At 42.2% G+C, this 25,704-nt stretch overlaps 1 protein-coding gene across 3 annotated transcripts in view; it reads left to right on the plus strand.

Moving 5' to 3' along the window:
• Positions 1-7,931: 7,931 nt before the first annotated feature.
• The window catches only part of PPM1J (protein phosphatase, Mg2+/Mn2+ dependent 1J), a 43,540-nt gene continuing 25,767 nt past the window's right edge, over positions 7,932-25,704 (plus strand). For 2 of the 3 annotated variants that reach the window (XR_013545131.1, XM_078393365.1), the window contains exons 1-4: positions 7,932-8,492; positions 16,375-16,513; positions 17,917-18,240; positions 21,927-22,039. Coding sequence is in view for 2 of the 3 variants with exons in the window: in XM_078393365.1 (XP_078249491.1) it covers positions 8,125-8,492; positions 16,375-16,513; positions 17,917-18,240; positions 21,927-22,039 (944 nt within the window). In the remaining variant the exon portion in view is untranslated. The remainder of the gene's footprint in view (positions 8,493-16,374; positions 16,514-17,916; positions 18,241-21,926; positions 22,040-25,704) is intronic. The other variant, XM_072997185.2, reaches the window with a different exon arrangement.

A 25,704-nucleotide genomic window follows, 5' to 3' on the forward strand; every position in this document is an offset into this window, starting at 1 on the left:
AAAATAAACCACAGGTCTGTCAAGCCAATCAAATCATGTCAGGAGACTGGGAAATGGGGAGTGATGGTTTAAGTTGCCCTTTGAAGTACATATCTGTTTTAGTATGTATTGGGATGAGCTGGCCAAAGGAGTGGGAGAGCAACTGCCTATAAATTGTAAGATTCTGCCATTTGTGTTCTTAGCAGTGTGGGATGAAATTTTCAAGGCTACAAACTTAGACCTGGTAAGAGCTAATTAGCAGAACTAGTTTTAGCTGAAGAGAAGGAAGGGGAAGAGAATGAAGTTACTTTGAAGAAGTTACTTTCTTTGAGAAGGTTCGGGGTGACTTGAGGCCTGATTGGTGAATTCCCTTGAAAGTGGAATGATGGCTATAAAAATGGAAATTTTTTTCTTAGTTTAGCCTAGTCTCTTAGGAGAATGCTATGCTCACTTGCTACTTTGTAACCTGATTTGTATTCTGCACATATTTTGGAACCATGCTGAAATTCTGCCTTATTGTTTTAGCTTAGGATAGTTAGCTTTCTCATTTTCTGTGGGGATTGTTTTGAACTTGCCTCAATGTTTTTGGACTGCTCACTTGCTCCACACCTTTTTGATTGCTTTTGGACTTTGAAACAATTTTTGGAGCTGTTTGGATCATGATTCTTTTTTACTTCTTTTTGCAACACCTTCAATAATATAATAAAATCTTACAAGAGTTTGGTCATTTTGTGAAAAGAGGGCTGTCCTATACTAAAGAATCCTCTTACCTCAGCTATTTACTGGATTCCTTATATTTTGTGGGTGTTTTGATATTCCTACCTGGCAGAGTTGGTGTGAAGGTTTAAACACTTAACCTCATGGATTTTTGGTAACTCCCCAAAGCACTGATCAGTCAAAGTGACTCAAAGTGTTGGGAAGGGAACTGGGCAGCCATTTTTCCCAGCCATTACCTGTATTACATTTAGCTGTCTTGAAATCTACCCACACCAGGAACTTTTGGGCAGTGTGGCTGAATGGTTAGTGTGGGCCTCTCTGACCAGGCCATAACCTTGACAAGTCACATTTGTTTGTTTGTTTGTTTGAAACTGTTAGAAGTTTGTTCACCTGTTTGATCATATGTAGCTGCAGGCAGTTCTCAATTCAGCTTTCTCCAGCTTAATGCCATCCAGAAGCATTAGGATTTAACTCCTGCTTCACAGTTGTTTTTTCAATCCTCAAAAAATGCAGTAATCTATACCCAATCCATCACCCCAGATGTGCCAGCACTACAGATCCCATGATCCCCTAGCCATGATGCCCATGATGGCAAGGTGATGGAAGATCTGATTCAACATCAGGAGAGCACCAAGTGGTGTGTGTGAACTAAAGAATCATTCACTTAATACTTCCTTTTCTTGCAAGTCCAAACCACTCATCTTCTGTATCCCTCAGTAGTTAACATGGAAGGGAAAAAATCATGTCCTTGAAAGTGCTTGAGTTAAAAATACATACATCAAAAGACTCCAGTCACATTTTACACCTATTTTAAGAGAGGGGTTACAATGTAGCCATGTGAAAGAGGAGTGTTGATTGTTTTCCTGCATTGTTTCTAAAACATATACACACAATTTCTACGAAAATATCTGAACTGGTTTATGAGAAAGAAATTGTTAACTTAAGCTAAGTGCCGATGATGAGTTTCCTATATCACAAGAAATCCGTTATGGATTAGCTATAAGCCAAGGAAGAATTTTGTTGAAACACGTGATACAAATTTTCAGGGCATCAATATGCACTAATTTAAGTCTATAGTTTGGATCTGAAAAATATGTCTTCAATTTTATCTCTGTAATTTGGTTGTTCCCAAGCTAAATGAGTTGAATTTAATTTCCGCTGCAATTGTGGGACTTAACTTATTACTAACTTTCCCTGCTGCTTTCAACAGCTCCTCTATTCACCTAGCATACAGTACTCCATTAGGGTAAAGGGGGAAAATGTCCCACCCTGAGCTACTGCCAGCCAGTCCACTCCAGCTTGCCTGCTTACCTCCCTACTACTCGTATTCTCCCCTCTAGCTGAAAATGTCATGGTCCACATTCCCAGGAAATAAGGCATAGGGCATAATTTCCTGTAAGAATTTCAAGAGCCAGTGACAATTTGTAGTTAGCTCAAGAGCCACAGGTGCAAACTAAGGGCCAAAACAGACAAGACTGACAACTTCACAACTGAGTGTGATATGCTGTCAGGTCAATTCCAACTTATGGAGTCTGATTTGTAATGCTCCTAGTAGAGTTGCCTAGTAAAATACTTAAGGGATGGTTTTACCAGCATTATACCCCCAAGTGATTTTCCATGACCAAGCAGGGATTTAACCCAGGTCTACTGAGTCCTACTTTGACACTCTATCAACTATCACAATTAAGAGGCAATAATGTACCATCCACAGATATATATTCAAAGCTGCTATTCACAAAACTGACATGCAAAGACAGCTCATGACCAATCATTAAACAAAAGCAGGCTAAGCTTCATCTTGAAAGATGTTAGAAGGTAATCACATGTCTGTTCCTGCTTAAATCAATTCTACTTTTAATTACAAAGCTTCCCAATCTCATCTGTTTTGACCCCAAAAGAAAGATAGTTAACTAATAGCTGTTGGGCTGGCCACCATATGCAACTGTAACTGAAGTAATTAAAATACTTCCCAATTGGTACAGTTCACTGGCTGAATAGTTCAGTGCTTTAGGTATCTGAGTGTGGAACCAGAGGCTGGGAGTTCAATTCCTCACTGTAATTCCTTCAAGTAGAGCCAGCCTATGTGGCTTTTGGCAAGCTGCAGAGTCCCAAGGCACCTCCGGAAGGAGATGCTTCTGAGTATGCTCTACTTAGAAACCCTGGAAAGGGTCACCATAAGTCATAATTGACTTGACGGCACCATGGTGGTGGTGGTGGTGATTGTTAGAGTTATTAGAAGATGATGTAAGATGTAAAACTGTAAGAAATATATGTTTCCTATTTTTGGAATTTTGCATCTTCCTTTTGACTGGCCTCTACACTTATGCTCCATAATCACAAAGAATGTACCAGTTTGTTTGCTTTTTTCCCATTTCAGTGAGGAGAATTTACATGGGAAAATAATCTTTGAACCCTGGATCAGGACTTGGAAAACAGTATAGCTGTTGAGAATAAAGGCTGGCTATTCTTTCACTTTCACTTTTACAGCACAATATTGCATGTTTCCTTGAAAAAAGGTCCCCTTATTTTTGGTGTGGCTTACTCCCTATCCTATTATGTGTGTTTTCACTATAGCCTAACAGTACAAACAATTCTGTTCAGTAGTGTTTTTCATGTATTTCAATGGGGCTTACTCCTAGGCTTGTGGTTATTGGATAGTAGCCTAAATCTTTAAAAAAAATGATGGCAATGAATCTGTAATCATTGTAATGAAGAGAATCATTCATCATCTTCAATGCTGAACATCAGAAAAAGATTGGATGAGTGACAAATTATAGTACTATTACTCTGAAAGTCACCAAGAATCAAAGGACATTCAAGTAATGGAATATCCATGGATAGGATGTTAAATAGATGATTATTATAGATGCTATTATAAATCACCATAAAGATGAAGATGAGTGGACTTCAACAATAACATAGCCTCAGCAAGAACTGGCCCTCAAGGCATAGGGGGTTTTATTATTGTTTTTACAACTGTCATGGAGTAATGTTTGGTCATGTTGTCATTTCTGATTAACAGAGATTTCCCTGTTTCAAATATGCATTTGTGTTTTGAAGAAGCTTAATTTGTAAGTGCTGAATGTTAAATCTGGCAGACGACTAAAGGTGTGACTACATGGAGATTTGACCTGTTGTTGGATTGACTCCTTTCCCCAGTAACCACACAACATAAGTGTCAGCATGAACCATTCCATTTCTAGAGTGATTCTACCTGCAATGTAGCCCCTGTCAGAGGCTACTCTTTTTTTGGTGCAGGTAAGATAAATCTCATTTTGGTTCAGTTCCAGCAGGTATGATTGTTGGGATTAAACCAAATCAGATGGCTTACTGCTTTCAATTTCCCATCTGCTTTCACTTTCCCAATATCTTAAAGTAGCTTGAGCATACAGCTTAGCCACTTAATAATACTGACAAATGAAAAACTTCTCTCATTGATGGAAAGATGGAAGAAACAAAGTTTCTTTTTGTTTTTCTTTGTTAAGCCTAGTTAGGATAGAGCTGGTGTCATGTGCTTTTTAGAAAATTAAAAACTTCTTCCTGAAGGAATAGGAAAAAGGAAGGGTTGAGGAGTGGCCTTTTGTTGTTATTGCTGTTTTTCCCCCTTTCCCTTTTCTTTTAAATGCAGATGGCCCAAATAGGATCACTTAAGGTGCATATGCCATGTGAATATATTGCATCACACCAAATGGCATACCACACTCTACATGACTGTGCACCTGGATCTAGACCAGGCCATTTAGCCCATCTAGCTAACCCCTCAGTATCCTAAGAATCTCACTTTTATTTTTTTTAAAGCAACTTTCTAGCCCTTATAGTTGCAAGACAGAAAATTGTGGAAACATGTGAGCATGTCTGTCAGAAAGCAAAGATAGAAAGGGCTTTGACATCCAGACAGACTGTCTCCCTCCCACCTATCTCCACCATATATTGTCCACACACCTACATTTCATGCCATTTAACACAGAATTATGCAAAGCAAATTTATGCATATTTATCCATTTATCTAAAATGTGGATATTTCTTCCCTTTGCACATGAAGGTCATATCTAACCAGCAGTGAGCCTGGAATACTTCCTAGTAATTGAACCACAAACAGCAGTGATGAATTAAAGTTGTTCCAGGCATCAGTTCCTTATTAAAGCACACAAAGAATTTCACACACACTCTGTTCTACAACAGAGCAATAGATGAGCACCGAACAATCACAAAACCATATTCCACATATAACTTGTCATTTATCCTTTTTTGGACTGAGATTCCCTCATAGCTTGATGTTCTTTTTTCTTAGCCTCCTTCCATAGAAGACAGATAGATGTAGCCTCCAGTTACAATTCCTTGCTTACTTTTTAAATGCATTTTCAACAGGAGGTTGCTCATGATTACGAAACAAGCCAACAAACTTCTCCCATTACCCTGACAACTCATCATTGCTTTGACTTCTTGCAGGATTTTCATGCCAAGAAAGGTGCTGCCATAGCACATTTATTCCTGGGCAAGTACACCAAGGGCACAAGTGACACAAAATGCTGATGGATCACAACCATACATTCTAGAAAATGAATAGGCAATCAACTTTCTTGCCTGCATAGCTAAAAAGGTGGCCTATTTGTTCAACAAATCCTTTCTACACTTAATTTGAACAAACTATGGCACAGGCCACAACACCCAAATGGCACCAGCTCAAATCAACTGGTTAAAAGCCAGTACATTATTTGAACAGGAGAGAACATACATCTGGCACTATTCTCATTTTGGGAAATGTAGTATTTCCTTGTTTGGCAATGAATGAAATAATTAACTTCATCTTTTAAAGCACCATTAGTGGTAGCCAAGGAGGCATGTTGAAATAAATGGAGAAGGCAAAAGCTCTGAGCATCATTCAAGCCTCTCTGTGCAGTTAGTCAGGCACATTTCTATGCCCTTGTCCACTGGGAAACATTAGCAGAGAATTTCTACCGAATGTAGAACTGAGCAGAGAAAGGTTAACACGATGGATGTGTGTCTCCAACTCTCCTACACATCGCAAGGGGATATGTTCAGCCTTGTTGCTGCTGTCTGACATGGTACACAAAACACATGTACTACCACTGAACTATAATTGTCATCTGAATACAGCAGCAAGCACTTCAGCAACCATTTAGCTCAAGGAATATTAGTGGGAACCAGCTGAGCATCCCTTGACAAAGAGTTTCAGAGACTGAAAGTGATTACCAAGAAAGTCATCTTTTGCATCTTCCTCCGATGACAGAGGAACAAGAAAGTGGTCTGCCTCTAAAAGATCTTAAAACTCAGGCAGACTCATACAAGGGAACATCTCAAATCCTCTTGCCTAGTGATGCTGGTATAATGCAAATAGCATAACGTTTAGAAGCAAATTGTCATAAGTTAAAATAAATCTTCATAGACATTATCTGTTGCATACCAACGTGTACAATTCAGCATGCAACATATAGTATCTATGGATATTTTTCACCTTAAGGCAATGCTTTGATTTGTACTCCTGCATTGAGCAGGGTGGGTCAACTTTATGGCCTTTATAGGCCCTTTCCAACTTTCCAATTATTTTATGATTCTATGGTTCAGTTTGACTCCAAAAGCTACACCTTGTGTGTAGCTACACAATTTAATTTCACCCAATATGATCTTTCAGATATCCTGGTCATAAGCTATTTGTGTAGTTAACTTTTCAACCATATCAAAACTGGAAGTCTTAAGAGAAGCTGCTGAGTAGTTATGTATTTATACTGCATCACAGAACAGCCAGAAAGTCAGATCTAGCACTTACTGGAAGAGAGCTCAGTAAAAATAGGCCTTTTGTTCCCAAATTATTTCTTCAGCTCTACAAGAGACACCTCCAGTTGTACCTGCTTAGTGGTTCAGAGATTCTGAAAACATAGTCAGCAGGAAAAGACCATTCTCTTCTTACCATTCCCTGTTGACTAATAAAATAAAGGTCAATGCGAAAACCATCACCCAGAAAAGAGCAAACACATGAGTAAAAGGGAGCATGTGATATATGGGTGGGCACCTGTGACCCTCCAGATATTACTAGATTGGTTCTCCCTTCACTATTCGCTATGCTGGGCATGGTTGATGGGAACTGGAATTACACAACATCTGGGGAAGGGCACATGTGAGCATTTGAGGCAAAATTGGCTCATTTGTTAGGACTCCAAAGGCCCCACTGGAGCCTTTGCCTCTTAACATTGCACAAAGGCATGCATTCTTCCAGATAATCCACTGTCCCTTACTGTGAAGGATCTTATATGTATGCAAAATGTCTGATGATGGCACACAGGAATCCAGGGTTGTAAAGTATTCTAGTACTGGAAATCTGGAGATATTTGGGGGGATATGGAACCGTGAGATTAGTGATGCCATTATGTTGGTGACAGACTAAAGTTAGAAGCAGTCTATTAGAATAATGTCTATAAAATAATACAGGTGTGAGGCCCCAGGTATCTCCCCATAAGTATACAATGAAGTAAGACACAAAGGACAATGTGGTTAGGGGGAGTCATTGTCGTGGCTTGCCTAAGGACCAAATGAAGGTCAAGGACAGCTATGTAAAGTCTATCGCTGTTAAACCTCAGGCGAAATGCCACCAGCGTTCTATAAGAAATGCCCAGGATCACAGTGTTGAGGACAACAAAACACAATGGAACCTGCCTGGCAAGGAGAGATTCCAGTGACAAGGCTGGGAAGAAAGATGTCCATGGTGCTACCTGGGGGGTTGCAGAGAATTCTGGCTGGGTATTCACAGGATGATGGAGTATGCTCAGGAGTTTCAGGCCTAAACCTTTTGGAAGCGTCTTTCAGGCACATCTGGTCTGGCGTGAGGGGGGGGGGTCTCTTTCGGGCACATCATATGTGATGGGGGACTCTGGGAATTGTAGTCCAGGAAAAAAAGAGAAGAGGTTTCTTTTTCTGGCTTTTGGGTGCACCAGTACCTGAGAAGATTAGGACCTTCAGGACGACCCGGAGCTGAGGGTGACCCTTCAGCGGCGAAAAGCAAGGTAGGGAGAGAGGGCGTGTGGGGGTACCTGGGACGGCTTCGAGGGCACCGTGTGTTTCGGGAGGCGACGGAAATAGAAAGAGTCTCTGGAAAGCGCCGAAGGCGTGTGGAAGGGAGGGGAAAACTGCGGGGGAGAGAAAGAGAGCCTCGGCTTTTTCTCGGCTCGGGGAGCGCCGGCAAGGATACCGGGGTGGGGTGGAGGAGGGGTGGGGGGAGGAGGGGGAGGGGAGGCGAAAGAGAAGGTGCGCGGAGATCCCCTGACGCGGCGGACCTGCAGCCTGAGGCGAGGCGCGGGAGGCGGGGAGCGGAGCCAGCCAGCCCGAGCGCCTCCTCCTCCGCCTACTCCGGCCTCTCCGGCCGCCGCACCGAGCCCCGAGGCGCCCGGCTGCAGCGGCGGCGGCGCCGGCGGCATGTTGGGCAGGGTGCGTTCGGCGATGGCGCACCTCGTCGGGGGCCTGGGAGGCGGAGGAAGCCCCTCGAGCTCGCCGCCCGCCTCGGCCTCCTCAGCCAGAACGACGCCTCCGCCCACTCCGCCCGCTCCCCCCGGGCCCAGCTCCTCCGCCGCCGGCGCCTCCGCTTCTTCTTCCACTTCCACCGCCGCCGCCGCCGCGGCCACCGGCAGCTTGACGCGGGAGGCGCCCCGAGGCTGCTTCTCGAGACCGGCTTTCCTGCAGCTCACGCCGGAGGAACTTTTGCTGGCGGATGATCACACGGGCAGAGCTGTCCAGAGTCCCCGGGAGAGTCGCCGACGCCTGCCCTGGAGCACCGGCTATGCCGAGTAAGCGAGCGGGGGGTGAGGTGGGGGGGGAACCAGCGGTGACGGGAGAAGGGCGATACCTCGGGGGACGCTGGGAAGGAAAGCGCCTCCAGAAGCGGCAGGGGAGCAGACCCTGGCGATCCGGGGAGGGGAGAGGTAGGGAGCCGCCAAGAGGAGGGGGCTTCTCATCCCCAAGTCTTAGGCGGTCCTGTGCCTGTAGGGCTCCCTCCTGACTGTCTTCCTCTGTCTCAGGCCTGCAGCGTGTGATACCGGGATATCAGTGTTTCTGAACATTTCAAGAGTGCATTTCCGTGCGTCCACTAGTGAGCAACCAGCCCCAAGCCGGGCAGCGCTGCCACCTCCGGAGGCTCCTTGCGAGCTTCCCAAAGCCATCTGTCCGCCCACTGCGCTGCGCTGCACTAGCAGGAAGCATGACAGGACGCTGCATGGTCGTGAGGGGTGGGCGTTGACCCGGCGGGGCTCTTCTTACCATCTGACTTCATCGCCAACGTCGAATAGATGGCGGTGTCTTCCAATCCTAACCCACTCCTTTTTTAAAAAAAACGGAACATCGTTTAAACATCTCCTTTTAATCAGGGCTGGGCACGCGGTCCTCAAAACGGGGTGGGCGGGTTTGAATGTGTGCCCCACCCCGCCGTCCAGTGATGCGCCGAAACACTGCTCCTTTCCCAGCCGGCCGGGCAACCCGCTCCCTGCAAGGGCTCTCACCTGCCACGCACCGCTGCCGTAACTCTTCGTGCAGCGGCGCGGCTCCGATTCTTTCCCAGGTTGCTCGCGGCCGCGCATCCCCTCCTGCGCGGCCCAAAGGCATGGGCGGGTATCGGGACCTCGCCCTAAGGTGGAGGCGTGCACAAGAGTAGCCAATCAGCTTCCAGAGATCTTTCGCTCACCTTCAGCTGCATCCCGGAGATGCTCTGTGGACGCGAAGGGAAGGGGAAAAGACCAGGCGGCGCAGGACCGGGGAGGCTTTTGTGGCTCTCAAACTAGCCAAGGACAGAAAAAGAATTTATCTTGTGCATAGGGACGGGCAGGAGCCATGGGGTTGGGCTTCCTCTGGAAGCTGATACTTAGAGAGAGCTTATTAAGAGAACACAATCATGTGGGTAGGAAGAAGTGGCCAAAAAACCAAATGCCCAAATCCATACCACAATGATAGCTGTATTAGGCCACATGTTTATGTATTTTGTGGCTGGCCAAATAACGCTACCACTGCAGTGTGCCTGCTGCCCTTTGTAAGTTTGCCCACAGTTGCAGAGTGCAGATTCAACAGGAGTTAAGATTGCCTCACTTTGTCACTTGTGCTCTCAAGGACCTTCCAGGAAGGATGTGACCTCTTTGGCACATTATATAAAGCACAGAGAGAGGAGGAGGAATGTGTCGGTTCGTTGGGGAAAGCAAGTGGCACCATCAAACTGAGGTTGCACACAGTGTTCTCTTTAGGAATGTTTGTGGAATAACCCTGAAAACAAATTTCTTAAAAAAGAGTACTTTCTTGCTGCAGCCTTTTCCCACATTTATCAGCTCATGTCGAGAGTTCCTGTACTTTTCTTGGTTTTTGCTAATAATAACATATTTAAATGGGACAACAGAGGCAAACTTAGCTTGGCTCCTTTAGAAGGAGAACATTAAAATTCCATTCCAAATTTTGACACAGAAAGACAGGATGATCTGACTAAACTGGTGGAAATCAGGTTTTCTTTTCACAGGGCCAAACCAAGCTAATGGTAAACATGGCATGGGATAAAGCTATACTGTAGTCCTCTACAAACATGCACACAGATGCTAAGCTGTGCACTTATTTCATATCTGATTTGGTTTAATCTCTCTCTCCATCTCCCCCCCCCCCCCCAGTTTCAGTATTGTGGCTGAGAGTGCTTGAAAATACATCATCATCATCTCTCTCTCTCTCTCTCTCTCTCTCTCTGTGTGTGTGTGTGTGTGTGTGTGTGTGTTAAAAAATAGTCAGCTATGTAAAATTAAAAGCTTCTGATGCATAGGGCCTTCTGAAGTGCCTTGTGTATGTACATCATTTTAAAAATATTTGTTTTACTTCCCTGTTTTATTCTGATAAGAGTCCCATGTTTTAACAGCTACTTGGTGGATAGCAGTTCAGCAGATGAAGCTTTTCCTGGCATTCATGTGGAGAAAGTTGCTATCTACCTGTTAAAAACATAGCAGTTTTGTAGCCAGATATAGCAGAGTTTATTTTAGCTGAGACACAAAAGAATCAATATTGCTATTCAGGTATCAAATTTCATATTAAAAAACACTATAATGGTATTAAACAGAGTTTTCGCTGTTCTCCATTTTTAACCTATTTGTTTTCCTACAGTCATTTCATATGCAATGATATCATTTCAGTTTCTAATTTATTGAATGTTTCACTTCTCTTGCAGTGATCTTATGACTTCTCACTGCTGTGACCTTAGTTTGCCTTTGTTTGGCAGGGAAGCTCCTCTTCTAAGAAGGTTACTAGGGCTCAGCCCTGAGATAATGATACAAGTTCTAAATATAATTATCTAGGCAGAGAAGTTATCTTTCTGATCTGGTTTTCTTTCCTTTTGGAACATTAATTTGAGGTGGGAGATACCTATGCTGTTGCTCCTAACAGAAGGCTTAAACTGCAATCTTTTGCATTTCAAGTAGTCCTGTTAAAGCATTGTAGAATACCTCAGTGTAACCCAATCCAGTGAATGCATATAAATTGGAAATACATGTCACTGAGTTCAGTGTGTCTTTGAGCTTTGACCTTAGTCTACAGCTGTACACACATTCTAACTTAGATATTGCATTGAAATCTGCTTCCAGGAAAAACTGTTTAGGATTAATTTGATTCTAATAAATCTATATGAAAGTATTTGCAATTCTGTATAAACCGTACCAATGTAAATGTTTTTACATCAGAGAACTTCCTGTTTTAACTTGGAAGAGCCAACTTGTATGTAGAATATATTAACAGGTAGAGCAAACTGGATTGGGACCATTTCATGGAGAAAGCATCATTAACCATGATCTAACTGAAATGAGGTTTTCCTTTCTCCTGCCTACCATTTGGAAAATGTTATGGAGGGACAAAATAACTCCCTAACCAATATGGTAATGGTTACATCAACTGGGAATTCTAGGAATAATTATTCAAAAAGTAACTGTTCTAATATATGGGGTCTCCCAGCCATTCCAAGAATAGATTTTCTTGACTGAGCTTTTATTATTTATTTATTTATTTATTTATTTATTTATTTATTTATTTATTTATTTATTTATTTATTTATTTATTTATTTATTTATTTATTTAAAAATATTTTTACCCCACCTTTCTCCTTGAAAAGGACCCAAGGCAACTTATAACATTGAAAGACAATATCTAAAGTTTAAAACAAAAAATAGATAACAATAATTAAAAGACAATATTTAAAGTATTACAGTAGTCTAGCCAGGAAGTATCGCAGTGGCCAGATCAGATCACTCAAGAAATGGACGTAGCTGGTGCACTAGTTTTAATTGTGTAAATGCACTCCTGCCTACCCCTGAGACCTGTACATCCAGATTCAGGGATGCAAAAATGTTTTAAGTGAATTAATATATTTGTAGGACTTTTAAAATAGACAGCTTTCCTGACTAACACATGGAGAGAAGGGCAAAACTGACAACTGATCCAGTGTTTGTTTCACTGATATGGTTTGTGTCATTCATATTGCAAAGATAGCAATCAACTGAGCACATTCTGTGGCAGCAAAATCTGTTGAGGCTCTTGTTACAGTGTTGTATTTAGTTTCACCTATGGTCATTTATCTGTCTTTTCAGATAGATAGATTTAACCTAAATGAGAGAAACAAAGGATTAAAGCTCTATGTGTGGATTGTTCTGAGACCACTACACTTTATAATTTTGGTCCCTTGTTTCCCATGCATGATGGTTTCTTTTGTTTAAATAGTACCAAATCAATGTAAAGGTGCTGGAATTGAGCGCACTGCCAGCAGAGATGCTGATTCAAGCCACAGCACATGAGAATGTGCTCCAGAAATACAGTGCTGATTTTCTCTTAAGTATGCATGTTTAGGTTTTGGCTGTGTGGCTGGCTGGCATTGGCATTTAACAAGAACATATTTATTGGATCAGACCAAAGGGTTAGTTCAATATTCTGTTTACACAGTGGCCAACCAATTGCCTATGGGAAGTTCATAAACAGGACATAAGAGCAAAAGCAACTTCCTACTACCCATGCTTTCCAACAACTAATACAAAGAGGCACACTGACTCTGGTACAGAAGTACATGTAGAAATATATATATCCATCATGGCTAGAAGGCACTGATCATTCCATCCTACAGAAATTTGCTGTATGTCCTTGTAAAGCCACCACTGTCTTGTGGTAGTGAGTTCCATGGTTTAAATAGGTATTGTTGAAGCTCCTCTTGTGCTGTTTTTCTTTTAATGTATGGATGCTGTTAATGTCGTGTAGAAAGGCATTCTGAAATCAAGTGCACATTCCAGCTATTGTAGGCTCCTGGTTGCCATTCCAGACTTGTTTAAATGAAATTCTTGGTACACTACCAACAACTTATCTAAATCTTTATTTGTAGTTGTATGCCAAATCAGTCTATAGTAAGATAAGCAAAGCTACTTTCTGTGCTTTTTATCTAACACAATAAGGAGGAAGTCTGCAGCTGATTATTCTGAAGTTGTAAAAATTGCTTGTTGAGCTATATCTGTTTCTATGTTCATTGACACAACTTGTATCAAATTGTAGTTACAATGTTTTGGTTCTTATGTTCCATCAAGTTGCGTCTGATGTACGAGGATACTAACAGAGTGTTCAAAGTATGTGAGATATTTAAGGATATGTTTTACTGGTGCCACCTTCACCTCCACCTTAATGAATCTCCATGGTCAAATGGAGATTTGAATCTAGTTCTGTCCATGACATTCTTACTGGCTCTCAGGTGCAATAGGACTATCAAAAATTTCAACCAGCTCCTGCAGGGACTGTTTTTGGCACAGGCTGATGTATAGGAATTAACAGGCAAATCTTTTCACAGCATGGAGATAAACATTTGCCCCTTTCACTATCCCCATTCTCCACAGCAAGGCAGGAGTGTTTCCAGCTCTGAAGCATTCTGGATAAGGAACTCTTTGAAATGATTGCAAACCCCAATAAAGTAGGGGTTCTGGACAGGGCCTGCCTTACCATTAGGTAGAGCAGTGGTTCTTAACCTTTGTTACTCGGATGTTTTTGAACTGCAACTCCCAGAAACCCCAGCCAGCACAGTTGGTGGTGAAGGCTTCTGGGAGTTGCAGTCCAAAACTCCTGAGTAAGCCAAGGTTAAGAACCAGTGAGGTAGAGTAAGTCACCCCAGTGTGAAAAAAAATAGCACATTGTTAGACATTCAATTTATTCTAATTGTATTTTTATAACAAAAGAGGGGGAGAGGGGCATATAAAATTTTTGCCTCATGTGCCAAAAGTAATTTGGCCAACTTTAGGCATTGCATGTCTTGCTCTAGGGGGAGGGAAGCCCATGCTGTTCTGACAGTAAATGTCTTACACTGGCCCTGGTTCTAGAGATCATAGAGACAGTCTATATGTGTTTGGGAAGGTTCCACATTACTCATTGCCTGAACTCAACTGGTAGTCCCAACAAGAGCAGACCATAAAATCAATGGGATTGTGTAAAGATTGATTCACAGTTCAGCAACTCATTCAGTAGGTCTATTCTAATTGGGACTGGTAATTGGATTTAGATAATTTCCCAAAGCATTGGGAAGGGAGCATGGTAATGTTTGTTTGTTTTTAAATTCATTACAACCCCAAATGGTGATGGCTGGGAGATTCTGGATTTCTGAGGTGTTGCATAGGCCATTTTGTATCATTCTCTTTTCATCTTTAGCTTTTCTTATCATTTACCATTGAATGCTTGAACAATGCAGTTATTGAAGGTCAAAGTTTTAAAGGCACAGATGTAGGGGTGGTTGAAAAGTTTGTAATTTTGCTGATTTGATGCATGTCAGGTACAAATGAAGGTACCTCTTGTAATGTTCAGATAAACCATCCTCTCCCTGATCATGAGCAACTTGCGGGTAAAAGAAAAGGTGCAACAACTGAGCGGGAAGATCCATAGCACGCAATACCGCAATCTGTACAGTGGTGTGAGGAAGAGGCTCTGTACTCATTCTCCTGTACAGTTCCTGTTTTCTTGCAATATTTCTTCCTGTCTTTTCAGAGGGACACCAATAGAGTTAAGCCCATGGCTCCTTTTCCTGAAGAGGAAAGGATATGGTCTGGTGGTACAAAATGCAGCATTGTTGCTAAAGATAAGCAGGATTGTATCACTTTTCTAGGACCTGGTATACCCATTTCATTGGCTATGTATGCAAGAAAATATGCACATGTTTGTTCTTCTGTATCTTGTGTGCAATTGTTTCTGTTTTTCAGTTTGTAAAAAGGACAGTTAACCCACCATTTACTACTTTAGGTTTCTTTACGTGTTGTTTCAAAAGCACATAGAGGGGTTTTCCAGCCTCTCATGTCTGGGAAAGCATATCTTAGGTAAAGCATTTTTAAAACTTCCTTGAGATCTGTTCCAGCCAACACCAAACAATTTTTTTGCTCTACAAACAGTATTGCTGCAAATGCTTGTCCAGAGAAAGTTCCTGTTTTACATCTACAACTTCCTCCCACAGAGCTGGGTTTTGCAACTAATATGAATGTTGCCATCCTTTCTGCAGCCCAAGTGGGAGAAAACAAACAAGGAAGGAATTATTTATCTCCCCTCATTTACTCATTGTCTATTGTGAGAAGAGTTGGCTGATGCTGGCCAAGTCCCTGGAGGAGTCAGGATCCACAAAAGATTTTCTTCAAGGGGCTGGCCAGAGTTTTGAAGAAATCATTTTCTCTGGAGAGCATCTGTGTGATACCATCTACATTGGGGCTCTCCTTAAATATTTGAAGGCAATTTGTAGAGAGGAAGAGGGTGTTTCTAGGCTGACAGTTTTTAGCACTGTCACTCAAAAAGCACAGTCCAGTGAGCCCCTCTTTCCTTTCTTAACAGTATTACTGGAAACATGTTGGAGAATTGCAGGTGAAATTTGACAACAACATCTGGATTCCCTATAAACCTCTCTGTTTAGTGTAGAACAAGGGCAGAAGAAAAAATGGCGTGGTTTCAGTTGATACTTTTATGTTATCACCCTCCCTGATTCACTGAATTTTGTTGGAGGCTTCAAACAATGATGTGCTCCACTTATAATCCGCTTTTATTTTTCCACTGTTGCTTCTGTCTTCCTTTTTACCATACAAAAATATGTTAAAGATGAGAAAGGTGGAACAGCATCATGGTGCCTTCTGATAATTGCAATGTATAACTGCCTGTAGTTGTTATTGGAACATGACTTTTGTTACTTCAACATTGCATGTAATATATATATATGATAATATTGTGAGGTTTTTAAAGAGTGGCATAACTTAGAGCAGTCATTCTTAACAGGAGTCTCTGAGGGGTCCTGGCACACTTGAAGGGAACCACAGACTGGAAATAATTTTTCACACACTGCCTTATAAGGTTTTGTCATGTGACTTACACAATCCTGGTTTGGCCTATATTTCTTTCATATTTATGGCTGTGGTCAAAAAAAGGTTGAGAATGGCTGGTTTAGAGCCTCAGATTGTTTTAAACTGGCCGTGGCTGTGTAGGGCTTTTAATTCTAAGTATTGAAAGCTCTCTCAGATTGCCTTCCATTTTCTGAAAGCACTGCAAACAGCTTAGTTTGTTCAAAACCTTGATTGTTGTTTGCATCAGAGCTGGAGTTATACAAATCGACTGATTGGATCAATCCTTTGAGGTCTCCCCATCTTATGCTTGACTTTGTCTGTCTTCCCTGACCAGGGTGAGAAATGCTGGTAAAAGCCAACATAATGAAGATCAAGCTTGCTGTGAAGCAGTGTTTGTGGAAAGAAGACGTAGTGCAAGGAATAACCCAACTGCCAAGGAAGCTCCTGGTGATTCAGAAGGAGTAAGCACCAAGGCAATTGAATTTTTTCTAAAAACTGAAAAATAATTCTCAGTCCTACACTTGCACCAGAACTTAGAGGGTTACTTACTTTGGGCTAAACTCTTGGAACACCATAGCCAGAAAGATAATGTACAAAAAATAACTTTCTCAAGATCTCATCTGCACTTTCTTGCCAGGTTTGTGGGTTGGGGGCGGGGAGGTGTTTTTTGATTATTCAAGATGGTTCAAACAAGACATTAGCTTCTTCATGGGTCTCATGTGATACATCCTCTACCATCTGTGGAGTGGGGTTGCATGAAAAAACTGGACAAGAGAAGCAGGCTTCTTATACATAGAGTTTGTGGTGGAATTTAGAAACCCTTTCCCTCTGTCATGATCACAAGAATCAGTATAACGTACATTTAAAAAAAAATCATTTGTCTGCCAAAACAGATATAAAACATGTAGGATATGTTAGAGGTGATGAATGTTTGGGGGGCTGTTAGAGTGGAGTGGAGTAATAAGTTTTAGAATATATGATTTAGAAATTGCAATGCAAAAAACAAATGCCAAAGCAGCTTAAACCTGGCACATGAAGCAAATGTCTGTAATTTGCAAGATTTGGACAAACATCTGGTAGAATGCATCCAGGAATTCAGGTTTTTATTTGTTTGTTTTTAATTACATTCCCTCCAAGTAATCTGTTCTCTGGGGCCTGCTTTCTGCTCCTTCTGTCGAGATAGGCAGACCCAAAGTATTTTGCTGCTCAAGGTAAAAGACAAAATGTTCCTTTCTCCTTTAATGCACACCAACAGGCTGATTAGACTGGACTACAGATGATTCTGTGAACCTGTGATGGCTTCCTTCCCTACAAGTGGAGGCAGCAGGCCTGTGTATGGGATAAGGTCTGTGGTAAACACAACTGTGACTTCCAAGAGAGAAGAATGGGTGGGATTCTCAAGAACAGGCGAGGAATTGCTCCGTATCTGCTACCTGAAGTGCCAGCTTTACCTATTAGAATTTGCTCCTTTCTCCTCATGACTCTTCATCGCCACTCTTGCTGCATCTGCCATAGCAAGCAGAAGTCAGCACAGCAAACCACATCAAACTTTCTCCTCCTAAGCCTGACCCTTTTCATATATACCGCACATGTGAATACTTAAATCTCTCTCCTTGCTTTCCTCTGTCTCTGCTGACAGAGCATTCAGTTAGGAGTCCAGGGATAAGGATGGTGGCCCATATACACACATTTATACCAGGTGGGTTAAACTGATTCCAGGCATAGAGATGTCCAGAATACTGCTGCAACTCCGAGGTGCAAAGACAGCTGCTTTATCTCTTTAACCTTTTCATCCGAATGGTTTTGGCATCTCTTTAGGTCCGTTCTTTTTCCATTTGATTTCCCTCCCTCTTTTTTGGAATCGTTTTTCCTGCAGGGCAGCAAAGGCCTGTACTTGTACTACTGGGGCTTGTTTGATGGACATGCTGGAAGCGGAGCTGCAATCATGGCATCCAAGCTGCTTCACTTCCATATCCGAGACCAACTCCGGGACTTGGTGGACATCTTACAAGACCCTTTGCCTCCTCCAACCTGCTTGCCAGAGAGTTCCAGAGCCAGTGTAACAGAACTAAACAGGGCGCCTCTGGCAGAGGAAGTTGCTGAGGTCCCAAACAGTGCACTGCCACGCTTCCATATGGAAAAGGTGGTTTCCAGCGAGAGTTTGGTAGTGGGAGCCATTGAGAATGCATTCAAGGAAATGGTGAGTAAGCAAGACAATACATGGGAAATGTTGGAGAAGGTGGCAGGGTTGATCAGAGCTTTGGGCTACAGAGAGCCCAAATTAATGTCCCAGACTGGTTCAGAACTTTGGAAAGCTGTCTCTAAACCAGATTAATCTGCAAGAAATTAGTACTGTCTCAGTTGAGGCCAGCACTTCATTGCAACTTAAATTTCATACCTGAACCAAACTGAGACACAGAGTGTAGATATTAAAGCAGGACTAGTTGATTTGTGGCCCTACCTATGTTGCTTAATTGCCATTCTGAGCATTCCCAATCATTTGGCCCTGCTGGGTAGTTATTTAGTCTGAGCCTACTGTGTATCACAGATTTAAATGAGATAATGATGGATGTGGTGCCCGCCATGAATCATCTTGTATACAGGTTGGAAAGAAGACTAAATAAATAATCATTTTCCATTGGCTCAGGAAGCCCCCACAGTGACAGAGATGGCATGAAGTACAAGCCAGAGAGGCAGTGGAAGATAGGTGGGCCTGGCGTGCTCTGGTCCATGGGGTCACGCAGAGTCGGACACGACTAAACGACGACAAGCCAGAGAGGTGACTAGGACAAGGATGTATACTTATCCTGCCTGGCTGTCTTCCATCCAGAATATGCATTTACTTCCTTTTGCAGCCAAGATGCTGACACGGCAGCCCATGATTATTTTGGTCTGACAGGGTATTCATTTACTAGCTACACATCATGAGCCTCTTCTGATTGGCTGTTCCTCTGCAGCTAAGCCTCTGAGATCTGAGCCCATCTCTGTGATTGTGATCATGGAATAAAATACTGTACACAGAAAGGGTACTTTTTGAATAGAAATGTTATTAGGTATTATATGTATCAAGAGCCAGCATGTTGCAATGGCCAGGGTGTGTGACTTGAGAAAACTAGACTCAGGTCCCCATTGAGCCATGAAATTCAAAGGATGAATTCCCTGTCTCTCATCTTGACCTACCTCACAGGGTCATCATGATGCTAATAATGGGAAGAGGAGAGCTACATATGCCACCATGAGCATAGTGGAGGAAAATCAGGATGTAAATGTAGCAAACAAATAAATAACAGACATATCAGTTTAACTGTCATGCCTGTCCCACAGGCATCCCGGGAATTATAGACAGATGAATGTCCCCAGGGGACCAGACCCTCCTTATCTCCACCTGTGCGGGGGTATTCATATTTGTATGTGAATACCCCCATCTTTAATAACAAGTTAACATTTCCACAAAATATATTTGTTTTATATAAGAAGTGTATGCAAATGGAAACATTTTATTCTTTCTAATTTACCAGAGTCTCTCAGTGAATGTATTGATACAAATAAGTGCCATCTGAGGTGAACTAACAAATAAGGGATGATCTACTATCAAATCTGCTCTGAGGATTCCTGACTGAACCATTTTTATCTGTTGTGTAATAAGAAGTTTAGTATTAATTTTAATTTTAATTAAGGACACACTCAGGTTTTCCTCACACCAAACTGCCAAACCAAACAGCTCAACAGTGACAGAGCCTGGAAAAGTTTAGCCCAGAATAAATATAGTATTGTAACTGTCTTGCCACCACTTTGAAAATATTAGTTGCTTTGAAAATATCCACAGATCTCTCTGCTATATTTCTTCCTACTTTGCACTAATGTAGATTTGCACAGATTAATTTTTTACATTATATTTTTGCTTCATAGTCGTTCAGAATAAATAATGGGGCATGAATAGGCCTACTGAATTCTGATAGCTTTGATCATTTCTTGTCTTAGTAAATAAATTTTTTTCCAGCTCTGTCTTTGAGGAATGCCTAGTGCAGTGTGGGATTGATGTGTGGGCAGATGCTCAAATACCTTTCTATTAACATTGTGTGATGAGAACCTACCACACACAAAGGATGACATCATTCAGCATATGGTGCTTTACAAGATTGTAGTGCACATTAAAGCCAGGCAAATACGATTCCTACAACCATGGAGGCACTTCAGGAAAAAAATGCAAGAGTCCTGTTGACTAGCAAGTCTTATCTGGTATAATTTTTCATGAGTTGCAACCGATTTTATTATCAGAATAGGGTTGCCAGGTGTCAGTACATCTGCAGACATCTTAGGAAATAGCTATGTTTCTCTTGGTCTCTTGTTAGGGAGACAGTCTCAGGGTGAGTGGCACTGGAGGGGGGGGGGAAGCTTGATTTTTGTGTGAGGTATCTGCAAAGCCTGGGCACCCAACCCCATCCATTCACAGCTGGCACCAGACCTTAGTGGCTTAGCAGCATTTGTGACACCAGAAGGATCTACTGTTGTGATATGATAACATCCCTCCCTGTAACGTTGCAGGGATCCACCCCTTGGTCTCAGGGTTTGGCCCTGAGCATGAATGCTGCTAACCTAGCAGTTTTACTTCAGAATGTTTATCTTATAAATATATTTGAAATGTTGTTTGTGCTCAGAGATCTTCAAAATGGTAACAGCATGTTACACATAAATTTACATGCTTACTACTGATTTCCCAGCTTAAACACTGTTAATATCTCAAAATTGGTTCACCCAGAGCCCTAATGGGGTCCAATGATAATCAGATTTTAGTAGGAGCTGATTATAGTCATTTGATAGACTCTTCCATTAAGTATGTCATCTAGACTTCATCCATGCGATCCTTTCCCTCTACCTATGAACCAAGCAATTTATCTGTTATCTACTAGGCTTTGGTCAATACTCTTTTAAATTATCACTCAGCAATGACTATTAAAATCAATTACAAATGGTTTGAGGGATTATATGCTATGGTTCAAATAAAAATACTAAATGGCACAGGCTAAATGCTGTTATTTTAACTGCAATAATTGAATGGGTGTAGTTTTGAAGTTCATATCCTGAAACATCTACATAGGAAGATGAAAGGAGAGAGAAAAAGGTCATTGTAGAAAAAAACATTTGAGTAGAGAAAGAAAAGAAGAGGTCTCTGTGGATGAAGCAGGTTGAAACTAATGGGTTTCTATCATAGTAAAAGCTAGTTATGTTCACTAATACAGTACCAAACTCTGTCAGCCTTTAGGGTATCTCAAGAGGTTGTTTTGGTGCAAGAGACTACAGATCAGTACAGTGCCCTTCTGGAAATTTCAGAAGAGAAGGCACCGTTACTGAAGAGAAAATGTATTCTCTCAGGCTTTCTGAAGCCCCTCTTAGACCCACAATGCCAACTGGTAATAATGGAAGCCTTTCTCCCAAAGTTAATAACAGCTTTCAGAGAAGGCAATTTTCCTCAGCATTATGGTACTGGGTGACAACTTTAACCCTCCTTACCGGCACTGTTGCTGTCCCTAACTCTCTACTTCTTCGTCAGCTATTTAATGAATACAATTGCATGTCTGCCTTAATTCCTAACGCACAATTAACAGACAATCCTGTTTGGTCCAAAGTAGAAAAGGGAGAGAAGGGGGAAGGGAGTGAAGGCCTAAAGAAAACAGTTTGCGTAAGATGAAAATTGTTTGAGGCTGAAAGCAGTTGCATTTGACAAGGCTCTCATTAAGAAAATAAGGAACAAGTCTGAGAATCTTTACTCTAGGACAGGAACACATGAATGTAAATTAGAGAACTGAAAGGGAAGTAAAAACCTATTCACAATATGATATGGAATTCCTGGAACCAACCTGTGAAATGGTTTTTCTGCCTCCACAGGACAATCAGATTGAGCAGGAACGGGTGACTCGGCACACGTCAGGTGGCTGCTGTGCCCTAGCTGTCATTTACCTCCTGGGAAAGTTCTATGTGGCCAATGCAGGTGACAGTAGGTAAGACGGGAGAGGCATTTTCTGTTGCTTACTAAGCTATAGCAGCCTGAATGTTGTAGACAATGGTAGAGAAGATTTCCTTGTTGTTTGGCAGCCTTTCTTAATCATGGGTGCCTGTTTGTTAAGATAGAAAGTGTACCCTTGTAAGTAGGACTGAGAAAACAGCGGCTAACCGGGGAACTTTGGAGGTGGAGCCACAAACATAATTTTGCAAAGCTCTGCTTATAAGCAAGTGACCTTAAATTCATGGGACGTCCAGTATAGTCCCATCAGGACTACATTGGGCAGAGTAGGTGTTCTAGGTGTGCGTGTGTGTGTGTGTGTGTGTGTGTGTGTGTGTGTGTTGATGCAACCAAACAAAATATTTGAACAAGCACCCAAATGGTTATTTATTTATTTGCTTGTTTATTTGCTCGTTTGTTTGCTTGTTTATTTGTTTGTTTGTTTTTTGTTTGTAAAAGCCCTTGTGTGTTCATCTCTATTCTGTACACAGAGCAGATATGGTTAAAACGCTGTACTGCAGCTAAAACTGTGCTCACGACCTGGGGTTCAAATCCCAGGTAGCCGGCTCAAGGTTGACTCAGCCTTCCATCCTTCCGAGGTCGGTAAAATGAGTACCCAGCTTGCTGGGGGGGGGGGCAATGTGTAGCCTGTATAATTAAAAATTGTAAACCGCCCGGAGAGTGCTTGTAGCGCTATGGGGCGGTATATAAGTCCAATAAATAAATAAATAAACCTGAAGTATTGGGGAGTGATGATACTACTGCATGGAAATCCTAGCCTTGTAAAGACCTTTTTCAAACACTGGCTTATCCATTTCTAAATAGTTTCATGATCTATTTTGGGGAAACACCAGAGGAAATTGCTGAAAAGACATGGACACAGTCTTTTCTCAACTTGCTTGTCTCTGCAAAAAAGAAAAAAGTTGAAGATTATTTTGTTTCCCTCACCAGACAAGTTTCTGGTTCAATAGCTATGCTACCTATGTTCCCACTGTGAGAACAGCCACAGCGATCTGATGAAGTGCTGGTTGCCCACAACAAAGCACCCAGTCAGCACCTCACCACATCACTGAAACAGCTTTCTCATTTGGAGTTTCATTCCCCTAAATATTGAACAGGATATTTGCATTAGTGGACATTTAGTCCAGTTGTGTCTGACTCTAGAGGACAGTGCTCATCCTCATTTCCAAGCCAAAGAGCCAGCATTTGTCAGTAAACAGTTTCCATGGTCACGTGGCCAGCGTGACTAGACACAGAATGCAGTTACCTTCCCACTGTGGTGGTACCTATTTATCTACTGCCATTTTTACATTCTTTCAAACTGCTAGGTTGGCAGGAGCTGGGACACGCCATCATGTGGATTCGATCTTACGATAGCTGGTCTTCTGACCTTGCAGCACAGAAGCTTCTGCAGTTTAACCCACAGCACCACCACATGGCATTAGTGTGCAGAGGTGCATTATTAGATTAGTCTCCAACTCGTTGCATCTGTTCTTTGCCGCACGTATAGGTTACACCAAGATCCAATCATTTAAATCTGTTTTCATTTCTCTCTCTCATCCCCATCCTCATTAAATCAACATAAATGCACACACAAAGCTCCTAAAGGCTGCATATCAGAGTGTCACCTAGTCATTTTGTGGTCATTGTCTGAGCCTCTGTAGAACAGGGGAGGGCAAACTCCAGCCTCCTCATATGGTGCACAAAGAATCCGGCAGAATCCGTCTCTCTTTCCAAACTCCTTCCTTCCCTTAAAAACCTTACCACCAGGGTATTCCCTATACTGCTCATCTTTGTGATTCAATAGTGGCCAGTGGGAGAATCTCACTGTTATCTACTGTGGAGTTTGGCAACCTCCTGTTGCAGAGAGAGACAGAGACTGGATATTGCCATTGACCAGAATTTCAGTGGCAACCAGGATGGTCCTCAATGCTTAGGGGAATCCGTTGGGATGCTGCCCACCCCTGTAGTACAAGATTAACTTCAAGTAGTATTTAATAACACTTGTCCATGAGACCTGTGAATATCGATAGCAGTAATAACCTTTTTAAGTATACACATGTATTCAACGGGGATAAGAGCAGGTATATGGAATACTTCAGCTTTACGCCAGACTTGGGATTTATTCAACCACAGTTTAGAATGTGGGACTCAGTGTTTTATTATTGATGATGTTGTTACATGTCCATCTTTCTCCCTGCTCCTATAAAAATGTCTTGAATGAGTGAAGCACAAATACGCTGATAGTGCAGATCACTTCAGGCCAAACTATAGCTTAATGAAGAGAAGTTGAAGGCTAATGCTATGACTAGTTTCAAAGTATACTCGTAGTGGAAAACTGCTTATGACTGGCAGTCGTGGTTTAAACCAAAGGTGGAAGAGGTCTAAGGCTGCAGGCACATCCCTGAAGGACTGCCCCCCATTTTCTTTTCCTTACAAAAAAAAATGGATTATGAACCTCAAAAGCTTCCTTAACAAAAATAAAAAACTGGGGTGTGTACAAAGTTGTGGGTTGTTGGAGGCCCTTTAAAAAGAGGGCAGAATTGCCTTTGCAAGCCCTAGATGACACAAGGAGATTTTTGAGCTAAATGTTTATGCCCCCCCCAAAAAAAAAAATTGTGGGGTGTTGAAGGATGAGAGATGCCAAGGGCCACATGCTTTCCACTCCTGGTGAAACACAGCAGACCATAGGCCTGGCTTCTGAGGTTTGCAGCTGTCTCATAAGCCATTGTTTATTTACAGTGGGGATTATTAGGGTATACAGTAAGACCCCTGTATCCATGGGGGATCAACTTCAAGCCCTCCCCCCAGATACTGAAAAGCACAGATAAGAGCTGTTGGACCCAGGACTCCCCTGTACCTGTAATATTTGTCTTGGTGGGGATTCTATGAGTAAGAGCTGGGTTGAAATCTTCTCTCATTCTTGTGCTGAAAATGGAAGATGGCCATCTCTCTCTCTCTCTCTCTCTCTCTCCCTTCCTTCCCTCCCTCCCTCTCTCCCTCTCTCTCTCTCTCTCTCTCTCTCTCTCACACACACACACACACACACACACACACACACACACACAATGTCTCTGTAGGTTTTCTTCAAAGACAATTAAGAACCCATTTCCTTGTTTGCTGGGGAGTATTGAAGAAAGGGCTAGCTGGAAGGCAGGAAGGGCAGGAGATAAAAAACATTTCCCAGGAGGCAGTTTGGCTTATGTTAGCTCCCCTCCTCCTGCCTTGCCAGCAAGGATCTTTCTAAGGTGCGCAACTGCGTGACCGTGCATGACTCCACCCCCTCCATGCAGCATTCATCCACCTCTGTGCACCCACACAATCATTTCCAGCCCCCCAAAACTTGTGGGGGGGTCCTACTACATCAGCAATCCTCAAATTGGCTTTTAGTTACATGCAACACTACAACAGTGTCTGTTGCCATAATTGTTTTTAGTGAGTCAATTCTGAATCTAGGATTACTGTTCTTCGAGCACCTTGTGTCTTGTTGAATTTCTTTTTGTAACCATTATAAAACTTTTAGAGCCCTTCAATTATTAACAAATTAAAATGAATTAGTGATGTTAAATGGGGCAAGGGAAACTTCCTGAACCATGGAAACCAGAGCGAGCAGGTATTGGCTTGGTTTCCTATGGAGTCTTCCACCTATTTGTCTTGTCATAT

The sequence above is a fragment of the Pogona vitticeps genome, chromosome 4, assembly GCF_051106095.1.
Source record: "Pogona vitticeps strain Pit_001003342236 chromosome 4, PviZW2.1, whole genome shotgun sequence".
In the NCBI taxonomy this organism is placed as follows: domain Eukaryota; kingdom Metazoa; phylum Chordata; class Lepidosauria; order Squamata; family Agamidae; genus Pogona; species Pogona vitticeps.